The sequence below is a fragment of the Salpingoeca rosetta genome (assembly GCF_000188695.1).
Source record: "Salpingoeca rosetta unplaced genomic scaffold supercont1.7, whole genome shotgun sequence".
Classification (NCBI taxonomy): Eukaryota; class Choanoflagellata; order Craspedida; family Salpingoecidae; genus Salpingoeca; species Salpingoeca rosetta.
The window spans coordinates 1,674,322-1,686,821 of NW_004754927.1; the positions used below are offsets into that span (position 1 = coordinate 1,674,322).

The 12,500-nt window shown below is 54.4% G+C and overlaps 3 protein-coding genes across 3 annotated transcripts in view; 2 read left to right on the forward strand and 1 right to left on the reverse strand.

Annotated features, from left to right (window-relative positions):
• Positions 1-4,087, forward strand: part of PTSG_12020 (uncharacterized protein) — a 9,343-nt gene extending 5,256 nt beyond the window's left edge. Inside the window, exons 12-22 of the mRNA XM_004995925.1 lie at positions 1-43; positions 212-329; positions 462-532; positions 854-935; positions 1,168-1,241; positions 1,406-1,506; positions 1,724-2,311; positions 2,511-2,815; positions 2,986-3,032; positions 3,330-3,415; positions 3,663-4,087. The exon at positions 1-43 is cut by the window's left edge and continues 39 nt beyond it. Of these exons, the coding sequence (XP_004995982.1) occupies positions 1-43; positions 212-329; positions 462-532; positions 854-935; positions 1,168-1,241; positions 1,406-1,506; positions 1,724-2,311; positions 2,511-2,815; positions 2,986-3,032; positions 3,330-3,415; positions 3,663-3,708 (1,561 nt within the window). The 3' untranslated portion in view covers positions 3,709-4,087. The remainder of the gene's footprint in view (positions 44-211; positions 330-461; positions 533-853; positions 936-1,167; positions 1,242-1,405; positions 1,507-1,723; positions 2,312-2,510; positions 2,816-2,985; positions 3,033-3,329; positions 3,416-3,662) is intronic.
• A 13-nt stretch (positions 4,088-4,100) lies between these two features.
• Positions 4,101-7,366, reverse strand: PTSG_03398 (transaldolase 1). The gene is made up of 9 exons (XM_004995926.1): positions 7,351-7,366; positions 7,041-7,170; positions 6,602-6,681; positions 6,314-6,465; positions 5,972-6,164; positions 5,476-5,703; positions 5,136-5,192; positions 4,647-4,796; positions 4,101-4,457 (listed from the first exon to the last, which is right to left on the reverse strand). The coding sequence occupies exons 2-9, from the start codon at positions 7,105-7,107 to the stop codon at positions 4,413-4,415; spliced, it is 972 nt and encodes a 323-aa protein (XP_004995983.1). The 5' UTR covers positions 7,108-7,170; positions 7,351-7,366; the 3' UTR covers positions 4,101-4,412.
• Positions 7,367-7,475: 109 nt separating this feature from the next.
• The window catches only part of PTSG_03399 (uncharacterized protein), a gene marked incomplete at its 3' end in the record, with an annotated part of 5,131 nt that continues 106 nt past the window's right edge, over positions 7,476-12,500 (forward strand). The window contains exons 1-7 of the mRNA XM_004995927.1: positions 7,476-8,683; positions 9,144-9,765; positions 9,949-10,136; positions 10,334-10,498; positions 10,808-10,833; positions 11,157-11,214; positions 11,391-12,500. The exon at positions 11,391-12,500 is cut by the window's right edge and continues 106 nt beyond it. Of these exons, the coding sequence (XP_004995984.1) occupies positions 7,491-8,683; positions 9,144-9,765; positions 9,949-10,136; positions 10,334-10,498; positions 10,808-10,833; positions 11,157-11,214; positions 11,391-12,500 (3,362 nt within the window). The 5' untranslated portion in view covers positions 7,476-7,490. The remainder of the gene's footprint in view (positions 8,684-9,143; positions 9,766-9,948; positions 10,137-10,333; positions 10,499-10,807; positions 10,834-11,156; positions 11,215-11,390) is intronic.

Genomic DNA, 12,500 nt, shown 5'->3' on the forward strand with positions numbered 1-12,500 from the left:
AGCGTGCGAGCCCATTCTCCTCGAAGGCCTTCGCTGCCTCAAGGTTTGTCACAATTTTCGTCACTCCCGTGTGCCCGTACACCATGGATGCGTCAGTGATATGAGGCATGTTCCATTGCTTTGAAGAAGCTTGCGTTGCTTCTGGTGCCGCGTTCTCTGTGACGTCACATCACGCGCTTTGGTTTTCTGTACTTTTGTTGTGTCACATTAGGTTGATGCTCGGGAGCGCGTGAAGGAGGCGTGTTGTGGTTCAAACATTCCTGACGACTTTGCATCCTGGATTCGCACGTCTTCGCCGGCCGCGCTGCTCTCGTCCCTCAAGCTTGCAGGCACGTCAAGTTGTGTGTGTGTGTGCGTGTGTGTGTGTGTGTGTGAGCGGAAGAGGGCGACTTTATCCGCCTGTTTCTCGATACATTGACTAATTGTTCGTTGTTCATGTTGCATTTATATTGTGCTTGCAGGATTTGCGATTCCATCGCAGCGAAGCAAAGGGGAAGATCTTGAGCGAGACGTGAAACACCTGGCCAACCAGGTCAGCAGTCGTTGCAGTGCGCGTGTGCATGTGTGCATGTGTGCATATGTGTGTGTGTGTGAATGTGTGTGTGTGTGTGTGTGTGACATATGTGTGTGTGAATGTGCATATGTGTGTGTGTGTGAATGTGTGTGTGTGTGAATGTGCATATGTGTGTGTGAATGTGTGTGTGTGTGTGTGGACGTGTGTATCTGTGCGTCAAAGCGACTCACCATGCTTCTTTACGCGCAAATGTGGTTGTTCTTGGGCGTGCTTCGCAATTCACCTCATCCTTTGATGGTCTGGTGTGGTGTGCTTCTTCCTTTCCTCTTCAATATCCAGATCTTTGCACGATATGCACCGACGCAACAGCACATGGACCCTGCAACATGGGCTGTCGTTCGACAAGGCTTGCCCCTCTTTGGTGCGCTCATGGCACATACACACACATACACACACAGTTTTGGGTTCTGCGCATCTCTTGATCTTGTTCGCTTGTTTGAAGGATGTCGCACCGATGCGCACAACGTCACATATGCCGTGATATGCATTCACACGTGTGGGTACCAACAATAATCGCCTTGCTTTGCTTTCTCACCACACGTCTGACGTGTTCGGTTATGACTTGTGTTTTGCTGTTGATTTTATTTTTGCAGCGACATTTGAGGACATGGACGAATACGGTGACGGTGTTGTGTATCCACACACGCTCGCAAGCTACATCAAGGAGGTCAGGCATCCAAAATGTACACGACACCCACCCAGCCATTCAGCCACTCAAACACATATGCCACCGCACCTGTCACATACTCTCCCAAATACCCTCTTCAAATAGCTTCACGTGCTCTACGAGCTTACTTGTGTCAACACTACATTTCCGTTTGGTCGTGGCAGATTCACTTGTTTGCCGCGTTCAAGTGCATGCCGCACATCTTCGAGGCCGCATCAACACACTCCCCACTCGTCTGTGATCACTGCAGCCAAACCATTCGACAGTAAGTGTTTGCACATGCAAACGGCACATGCACGTGTGCACGCGTGCACGAGATCGAGGGGTACTTGCATACAGTGCATGTCCATGATGTGTATTCTTCACTTACTGCACGTACTGCACCTTCAACTATCTTTCCCCCCTTTTGTTGCACTCACACCCCCCCCCACACACACACACCCACGCACACACATACATTCGGCTACCGTGTACTCGTCCAGTTGCGTGTACCGGTGTCGTGACTGCTCGAGACAAGTCCACGGCCGCTGTCGCGTTCTCGCCAGCAGAAACTGCAAACCAGTCTTCTCGGAATCAAGCGCCATCCGCTCCCCACTGCGTGCAGAGTACACCGCAGCCACCACAACCGCCACCACAACCGCTACAATGCCGCATGGACGTGCTGGGCATGGCAGCGGGCGGATGAGCGTGGACAGTCCCGGAAGCGATGTGGCCCTGAGCGCGTCGCAAACCAGCACGCAAGCACAGCCGCAGCAGCAGCAGCAGCAGCAGCCACGGCTATCGAAGCGACCGAGCCAGACGCAGCTGCTTGCCTCATCCTGGTCAAACACACACTTGCACCAACAACAACAGCAACAACAACAGCACCGTGTGTTTGATCGTGAGCCGGCGAGCGGCCGTCGCGGTCGCCTTCGCCCGAAGCGATTGAGTCTCGACGAGTCGCGATCTTCATACGATGCAGCCATGCTCCAGACACACGCGCACCGCCACTCCAACACCGATGGCCAGGGTGGTGCCCATGCAAGTTCATCTTCACCTTCGCCTGTGGAGGTGAAGCCGGTTTTGCGGAGGTGAGCGTGTTGTGTGGCGTGTGGTCGCCGCTTTGCTTGCGCGTGTTGTGCAATGGGTTTGCCCTGCACTTGATGATATGTCACTTTGTTTGCCCTGTCAGACCTGCGATCGCCTGTTGTCACCTGCTGTCACCTGTTATCACGTCTTACGTGTTCTCATCCCACACTCTACATTCATCCGTGTGTGCGTGTGACTCAGGAGTTCCACGGATGTTGCGTTGACGGCGTTCATGATGAAAGATCGACAAGAGCAGGACAGGCAGGATGGAGGGCACGCCCACTCCAGCCTCGGCGCTGCTGTCGTCACTGCAGACGCGACACAGCCTAGTGTTGCTGTTGGCGCCAAAAATGCGGAAGCAACGGCTCGCTCTGCGATGCTTGCAGGCAAACACACAACCGTCGGGAAAGCAAAGCGTTTATCCTCTTCATCTTCAGGGCCATCGTCACCGCTCTCACACGCCACCGTCACATCTGTTGGCAGTCACACAACCATTGCGTCATCAGGTTGGTTGATCGGTGTACTGTGTTGTGTTGTGCTGTGTTGTGTTGTTGGGTGCGCGGAAAAGAGGTGCCACTAACCCAGCTTGAAATCGCCTTGCATACATGCAAGTGTGTGTGTCTTTTTTTTGTGCCGTCATCTCATCCTCGTTGCTCGTGTGTTGCTGATGCTTCAGATTCTGGCGGATCGTCCACGAGCGGCCGCGATCAGCTCGACCCCTATGTGCGTTGGTGGGCTCATGCGTATCTGTGTGTGTGTTTTTGTACATACGTGTACATACGTGTGCATGTAGCGTGTGTGTGTGTGTGCGTGCGTGTGTGTTTGATGGTGGTGCTGGCATTCGTTGACAAGGGTATCATTCGCGAGACCATGCATCACACTTTCATTTTCTCACCATTAACTTGCACATGCTTTCATTTGCGCTTCCACATCCACCCGCTTGCACATTGTGTGCCATGTGTGCATTGTGTATTGTGCATTGTGCATTCTCTGTGTTCAATGTATTCTTCATCCCACCAGTACTCGCACTCGAGCCGCCGCCGCAGCCGCCGGTCATCGCATATCGCTGCGCACAGACAACTCGTCACCAACACCCCCGACGGAAGGTTCGTGTCACTGTTGTGGTGTTGTGCTGCGATGCAGCGATTTCCGTGTCATGCTCTGTGCATTTCAATTCGTCTTTGGGTGTGTGTTGATGGCATGTGTGAGCGACGAGGCGTGTATTTGCGTGTATTTGGGCCACGTTGCCTGTCTTGCATTCATTTCTCACTGCCTGTATTCCTTGCTTGGCACCCTTTACACCAATACCAACAATGCCCGTGCTTGATGATGTTTGTGTGTGCGTGTGTTCAGGAAAGTGCTGGTGACGTTGACTGGCGCTCGCCTTCGTGATGTGTAGTCGGAGCGCAAACAACGAACGACCCTCAGACCCAAAACACATACTGCTCGCATATCCACACACATTTACACATATACATACACATATCCAAACACATTTACACATACACATACACATACACGAACACATGCAGACACGCACGCATTCATGCTCATCGTTTCATGTACCATCGTCCCCACAAGTCATCTTCATCATCATTTGGGCCACGTTGCCTGTCTTGCATTCATTTCTCACTGCCTGTATTCCTTGCTTGACACCTTGTCCCTTGGGTTCGATCTTTTCTCGTGTTGTGCTTTGCTTTCCTTCGTTTGCCCCCTCATGTACACACCAACACAGACACGGATACAGACACAAGAGTAAACTTGCTCGAAACCCAACATGGCCCATTCTCTCGTTTTCTTTGGGATGTGTCGAAACAACAGCCGTTTATGTTGTGGAGGTGTGAAGAACAAGAGTGGGACGCAGCAGCAGGTAAACCATGTGTTTATGCTTGTGTTGTGGGTGCGTGTATGAGCGTTTGGGGCAACAGCGGTGGGGAACCGGTGCAGAGGAATGAACGGTAGGAGAAGAGAGGACCAAGGCACACAGGAAAACGACACAATTGACAATCGCCAGAAGTGCACAACACGTCCTCGATCAGATGAACAACAGCATCCCACGAACACACGGCTCGTGTGTGCATGTGTGTGTGTGTGTGTGTGTGTTTAGGCCTTCATGAGCAGCTCGCGGATCTGCGTCTCCAGCTTGATCTGATGGCAATGATGGAAGGCAATGTAAGGTGGGAGAGAGTGCAGTCAGGAGATCATGGATGTGAGAGGCGCAGAGCGAATGGACAATCCACGTGACATCCCAAAAGCCAACACGGCAACCAAGCAACACGACAAGGAACCACGCGCTTGCATGCATACATGCAAGCAAGCAAGCATTCGTGTGGGCACCTGGTCCTGTGCAAACTTGCGGATGCCCTCCGAGAGCTTCTCTGTGGCCATTGCGTCCTCGTTGAGCATCCAGCGGAACTGCTTCTCGTCCAGGGAAATCTTCTCGAGATCGAGCGTCTTCGCCTTCTCCGCACTCAGCCGCTGCGTCACCTGCCGCAGTCAGGAAGGTAAGGAGGGGAAGGGGAAGGGGGATGTTTGTGAGTGTTTGAGTGTTTGAGTGAGTGTGTGTTTGTGAGGGAGTGAGTGTTTGTGAGTGTGTGTGTGTGTGAGAGTGAGTGTTTGCGAGTGAGTGTGTGTTTGCGAGTGTGTGTGTGTGTGAGAGTGAGTGTTTGCGAGTGAGTGTGTGTTTGCGAGTGTGTGTGTGTTTGTGAGTGAGTGAGTGAGTGTTTGTGTGTGCGGGTTTGTGAGCGAGTGTGTTTGTGGCGAGCGAGACGTGGGTCAAAGGCAACACAGCAGGGGCGGCCGTAAAGGGGCAGATGAGCAACAGACCGGGTCGGTGGACTCGGAAAGCTGCTTGAGGAGAGCAGGAGAGATGGTGAGCAGGTCCTGTATCCATCCACCACAACAACAAGGGGGATGGGCAGGAATTGTGAGCCGTAAGCGCATTGCAAGGGATGGAGGAGGTGGGGTAGAATGGCAGTCCGTGTCGTTCATACACACAGAGAAAGAGGCAGACAGACAGGGAGACAGACGAACAGACAAACAAACAGACAAGACGCACAAACAAACAAGCATACACACAAACAAACAAGCATACGCACACACACACACACACACACACACACACACACACACACACACACAAGCGTCCATGGTGCATGCAACTCACGCATCCTGCGAGGTGGGTGACCTCTCCCGTGTTGCGGAAGGAGGCGCCCATGACAACCGTCTTGTAGCCGTGCTTCTTGTAGTAGTTGTAGATGTTGGTCACCGACTCCACACCGGGGTCGTTCTCCGGCGCAATGTCCTTGCCGCCGTTGTGCGCCTTGTGCCAGTCGAGGATGCGCCCGACAAAGGGGGAGATGAGTGTCACGCCGGCCTCGGCGCACGCAACAGCCTGATCACGATGACGGGCAGTGTTGGTGGTGGTGACGGTGGTGCGACGGGGGGAAGGGAGCAGCGGTGGGTGAGATTGCGGGCGCAGCAAAACGGAAAGAGGAGGGTGGTATGCGAGGACAGACACACACACACACAGACATAGACACACATAGACACAGACACATACACAGACACAGACACAGACACATACGAACACACGCAAACACAGACACAGACACACGCACGCACACAGAATCAGCCACAACCTCCACGGCCTTGAGACCGACCTGCGCAAAGGAGAAGAGGAGGGTGAGGTTGCAGTGGATGCCGTGCTTCTCCTCGAGCTCGCGGGCAGCCTGGATGCCCTCCCATGTGGAGCTGAGCTTGATGAGCACACGCTCCTTGTCAATGCCGTTGGCCTTGTACAGCTCAATCAGCCGCAGCGCCTTGGCAATCTGCGCCTCCCGGTCAAACGACAGCCTGCAATAATGGGAAGATGTACGCGTGTTGGTTGGTTGCGGTGACGTGGTGTGAGAGGACGTGATGCAAACACAGAAGATTGAAGACACAGGCGGACACATGCAACCACAAGACAGACACCCACACGCACAAGCGAAGGGGCAACGTACCGAGCGTCGACTTCGGTGGAGACGCGGCCGGGGACGAGCTTGAGAATCTCGACGCCAAAGTTGACAAAGAGCTTATCGCCAGCGAGCGTGATCTGCTCCTTGATGTCCTTGCCGTTCTCCTTGGCGTACTTGATGGCGTCCTCAACGACATGCTGTCAATGGACGCATTGTCGCAGCGCAGCGCAATGAGAAGAATGTGCGAGAGAACGCAGCCGACACAAGCATGAGGGCAAGGGCAGGAGCCACACCAAACGAGAGTGTGCGCCCTCTACTTTCACCACCGCTCACCTTGTACTTGTCCTCCTGGGCAGCCTTGTACACCAGGGATGGGTTGGTGGTGGCGTCCTGAGGAGAGAACTGTGCAATGGCTGTGAACGGTGTGCCAGCAATAGTCCGGCGAGTGAGTGGTTCGGGATGATGACAGATGATCATGAGGGGGTATGATGAGGGGTGGCCATGAGATAGCAGGGCAGAACAAAAGGGGGAGAAAAGTGCACACAGACACAGAGAGACAGAGACACACAGAGAGAGACAGAGAGAGACAGAGACATAGAGAGACAGACACAGACACACAGACACAGACACACTGACAGACACAGACACAGACACAGACACACACAGCCGCGTTGATTGCGATCGAAACACAACCAAAACACACTGCTAAACTCCTTCGACTTTAACAATCACCAGCCCCCAATGATCTGCACACACACAGGCACACACTCACTCTCAAAGTCGCCAGTGTCAGCCACAACTGTGGTGAACTGCTTGAGCTGCTCAAGGGACGTCGTCATCGTGGATGGTGGAAAAGGAGGAGTTGGCGGCTTTACGCAACAAGCAAGGAAGGAAAGGAAGACCTGGGGAAATGTACAAGCAAGTCAGTCAGTGTCCAACAGCAAGCAAGGAGAGCAAAGTGAACCGATCAGCGGAGATAAATGAAGAAGCAGCAGCAGGCCAACCACAACAGCACAACCAACAACGAAGAACAACGCCAGCACCACCGCTCTCCCAAGCAAGCAAAGCGTCCTCTTCCACACCGAAAAACAGATCAGTAGACCGAAAGAAAAATAGCCATCATGTCAACATGTATCTCACACATATTTGTGGTGTTGTGAATTCTACCAACGACACAACGACACATAAAGACATATAGTCATTGACACGTTGGTTGGCGAGAATGGCGGACGACGAGAACAGCAACAGCACCAGCAGCGTGGCTCGTCATCATGCAGCTGGTGGTGATGCGCAGCAACACCAAGGGCAGCAGCAAGGGCAGCAGCAAGGGCAGCAGCAAGGGCAGCAGCAAGGGCAGCAGCAAGGGCAGCAGCAAGGGCAACAGCAAGGGCAGCGGCGAAGGACAAGCGCGAGGCTTCGACAGCGACCAAGGAAAAGCCTCGCGGAGCCAAGCTGGCTGCAGTCATCATCGGATGAAGACGATGCAGGAGGAACAGGAGTCCGAGCAGTAGGTGTTGTTATTGGTGGTTCCCGCCGCACTGCAGGCAGTGACAGCGACGGTGGTGCCGGCGGTGGAGGCGGCAAATCACCGACATTCGATAGCGACAGTGGAGAGAACAGCGAGGACCCAGACTGGGCCACCACGGTGGAGGCCAAAGAAGCCATGGAAGAGGAGAAGAAGGCCTCCACCAGCGCAGCGCAGAAGAAGGAAAAACAGGCAGCCGCGGCAAGCAAGAAGAAGCAAAAGCAACAGAACAAGAAGAACAAGAAAAACCAGCAAGGTGCTGCGCCCGCCTTTGCCGATGACGAATTTGACATGGACGACATGGACGACAGCGACGACGAGCTCCATGACTTGCGCGACTGGCACGCCCAGGCATCGGCGTCCACAGCTGTTGCGCTTGCGTCCGCCGCAAAACTGAAGTCAAAGCAGCGCCGCGCCGCTTCCTCTGCTTCTGGCGCGCGTGACAAAGGGTCAACTGCACCCGGCACGGGGCTTTCTCCCCCCGTGCTGGAAGCCGACTTTAGCTCCTTCCGCATCGGCGAAGCCGTGCCGCTCCCATCCAAGAAGAGCAAGCACATCTCCCCAGCGCCACTGGTGCGGGGGCCCAACTTGGAGCAAGCCATGGCCAAGGCGTGCAAGCATCGGGGCGGGTACAAGACTGGGCGCTATGTGAAGAAGAACCGCGAGTCAAACAAGCGTGCCCGTCGCATGGTTCAACAAAACCCGAACCCTCGCACAGCCGTCGCTGACGAGGACGCGGGCAACCCTGTCATCACACCCACCGTGCTTCCGCCAGAGCCACGGTGGTACTGGAAGGGTGACAACTACCCCAGACCCAACAAGCCGCTGACCCCGATGGAGCGGCGTGCCCTCCACAACATTTGCCAGATTGCGCGAACCCGCGACTCAAAGTACGCTCTCCTTTCCGCTCGTGTGTGTGTGAATGTGTGTGTGTGTGTGTGTGTGTGTGTGTGTGTGTGTGTGTGTGTGTGTGTGTGTGTGTGTGTGTGTGTGTGTGTGTGTGTGTGTGTGTGTGTGTGTGTGTGTGTGTGTATGTGTGTATGTGTGTGAATGTGTGTGTATGTGCGTGTATGCTGATGTATGTGCTGTGTGTGTATGTGTTTATGTGTGTGAATGTGTGTGTATGTGCGTGTATGCTGATGTATGTGCTGTGTGTGTATGTGTTTATGTGTGTGTGCTTCTGCTGACGTACGTGTGCTGTGTGTGTGTGTGTGTGTTGTGTGCTGTGTCTGTTTTGTGATTACTCCCACTCCACTCGTGTACTTGTACTGTCAACTGCAACACAGTCAGTCAGCTCACGGTTGCATGTGTTTGTGCTTCCCCCTCACCCCTCACAATATGCTGTCGTAGGCGCAGCAAGCTGCCGTGCGTCGATACCGAGTTGAGATTCATCCACGAATACGAGCGCCCCCTCTTCGATGCCATGCGCGCAAAGGGACTCGGCGCTGCTGTCCGCAACACCAGCGGAAGCAGCAGCGGTGACGCTGACGGTAACGGTGATGGTGGTGTACAGAACAGCAGCACCACCACCACCGCAAGCACCGCCACCGCAAGCACCGCCACCACAAGCACTACCACCTTCACTAGTGGCAGCGGCGTCGCTGAAGACACTGCAGCAAAGGGCACCAGCACGGGGAGCAGAGGGGACGACGTGGGCGGTGTTGAGGCCGCTGGCACGACGGGCGGGAGCGGTGGCACTGGTCCTGCTGCTGTGGCCACTAGCGGGGATGTTGACGGTGGCAACGGTGGCAGCGACAATACCAATGACAACAAGAGAAGCAACGACAACAAGAGAAGCAGTGTCAACGATGATGGCGATGATGATGGCAGATGTGTCCGCATTCCTGCCGAAGTGTTGGACGCGTTACGCTCATCTAGTTCCAGCGACAACGACGACAATGATGATGATGATGATGATGGTGATGATGATGATGATGAGGATGAGGATGAGGATGCCACGGTTGTTGTCGAGGTTAGTGAATAAGACGCTTGAACACACGCATGCGTACATCTTATGTTCTCCTTTGCACTGATGTGGCGTTGCTGTTTGCCTGCTGCCATCTCTCCTGTTTGCAACATTTGGAGCTGCTTTCGTTCTCCTCACACATTCGTCCTTGCACCACCACCACCACCACCACCACTACTGCGATGGCAGCACATGATGAAGCCATCGAAGGAAGTTGTGAATCATGATTCGCCGTTTGGGGTGCGCGCCAAGGAGATGATGGCACGGGAGGACAGATTACCGGACACGGCGCTGCCGTCGCGTCTTGTTCCCGCCATCACGCAGTGGATGCTCCATCCGGTTCGCCGCCTGGTGCAGACCATCTGGCAGCACACCAGGTGTGTGTGTGTGTGGGGGGGGGATGGAGGGGAGGAAAGGAAGGAAGGAAGGAAGGAAGGAAGGAAGGAAGGAAGGAAGCAGAGGCAGGATCACTCGTGGACATGATGCTTTGTTGCCTGTTCTGTCACACCTGCACTCACACCTGCACTCACACCTGCACTCATGCCATCACCACCATCACCACCACCACCATCAGGCAAGTGCTGCTTGACCCGTCGCAGTCTGCGCACCGGTACGCTGGGTACCGCGGGGCAACGATACCTCCGGACGTGCTTGAGATGATCACCATGGCAGTCATTGAGGAGGTGCAGCGCTTGCTCCACGACTTTATCATCATGGCCTTCAACGCACCCCCGGGAACGTAAGTCGTGCAAATACCCTGTTGTGTCACGCGTGTTGTGTGTGTTTGTTCGTGTATGTTCTTGTATTGTGTTGTTGTGTGTTGTGTGTGTTGTATTTGTGTTGTTGTTTGTGTTGTGTGTGTGTTGTATTTGTGTGTTGTGTGTGTGTGTTGTATTTGTGTTGTATGTGGTGTGTGTGTGTTTCCTGTATTGTATGTTGTGTGCTGCGCGAGCATTGCGCTTGTGATTGCTTTGCCTGCATTCAGTCTGATATTTCATTGCCGCTTTCCCTCAACCACGATTCCAACTGCATGTGTTGTGCAACACAGGCCCTACCTCTCAACCATACGCGCAGGTGTGACGCTCTCATCTTTGCAGGCACACGCGTGCATGTCATTGTGTGTGCGCATGTCATTGTGTGTGCATGTCATTGTGTGCATGTCATTGTGTATGCATGTGTGTGTGTGTCTGTGTCTCCTCGCATGTGCACATGCACATGTACTTATGCAAGTGCGTTCTGGGTGGATGTCGCAGATCAACGCGCGTGTGTGTTTTGCACACGTCCATTTGTGCAAGTTTGCACACATTCGCGTGTGTGTATGTATTCTGTACTGTCGCGGAAGCACCCTGCCCTCACCTCTGTCAACCCCCCGCTGCCTGCTGTGTCTGCATCGCCAGCGTCGTGGGAGTCGGTGCTCTTGGCTGCCAGCACATCGTGGTCCAAAGTGCCAACACGGTGTGTTGTCGTCTGTGTGGTTGTCATGTACTGTACTGTTCTGTAATGCGATGGAATGTGATAGTTGTACAGAGACACAAGAGGAGAAGTCCTTTCACAACCCCCACTCACTCACACACTCACCCACGTGCACCACCACTCCCATGCACCACATCTCACGAACATTGCCACCACAGCGTTGTGACCCGCACCCGGCGTCACCTTCAGTCTCGCTTCCCAACAGTGCAGCGCTACCGCAAGCTCTCCCAGTGGCGGGCGAGCGGGCACAGGCCGCAGGATGCCGGCGCAAGGGCGATGCGCAGTGGATACAGAGTCACAGATGCGAGGATGGCAGACATCAAGGGGTGGGGGCGGCTTGGTATGCAGGGCGAACTGGACTTTCGCGTGCGTGGACGGGCGGAAATACGGCGACAGGTTTACGCATTGATGAGCAAACGGCGGCGGAGGAAGATTGACGTGTACATCCGCGACAAGGACGAGCTGGTGTACCGATACACGCGGTGGTGGAAGAGGCAGCGGGCGATCAAGAAGCAGAAGGAGAGGGAGCTGCAAGAAGCACAAATGGCAAAGGAGGAAGAGGTGCAGCAGGCCGAGGCAGGGAGGGGTGGGGCGGCGGTGACGGGGGAGGGCGGGGAGCAACGAGAGGCGACAGGGGCAGCGCCGATGAAGGAAGAGGAAGTTCTGATGGAAGAAGAGGACGAGGACGAGGACGAGTCGATTGTGGAGGAGGAAGCATTTATGGAAGAGGAGGAGGAGGAAGAGAGGGCGGACACGGAGGAGGAAGAGGAGGAAGGGGAGAAAGACACAACAGAAGCACAAGAAGAAGAAGATGACGATGAAGACGATGAAGACGATGAAGATGAGGAAGACGAGGAAGGGGAGAAGGAAGAGGAGAAGAGACGCGTTGTTGTGGACGAGGAGTCGAGCGATGACGAGCCGCTTCCCCACGATGTCTATGACGAGGATGCCGGCGACAGCGACAGCGAAAGCGATGGGGACAACAGTGCCGTCGCCGAGAACAACATCACCATCACGGGCATGGGTACCGAGAGCGTGATGATTGAGGAGGAAGAGGAGGAGGACAACAACGACGATGATGAAGACGATGAGAACAACGAGAACAGCAACGACGACGACAACGAGAATAACGACGACGCGAGTGGCAGCGTGATCGAGAGTGCCGTGGATGAGGAGGATGAAAGTATCAACAGTAATAGTCACGTGGACAGTGACAACAACGACGACAAGGGAAATGACACCGACGGCACGATTGTCATGAATGAAGA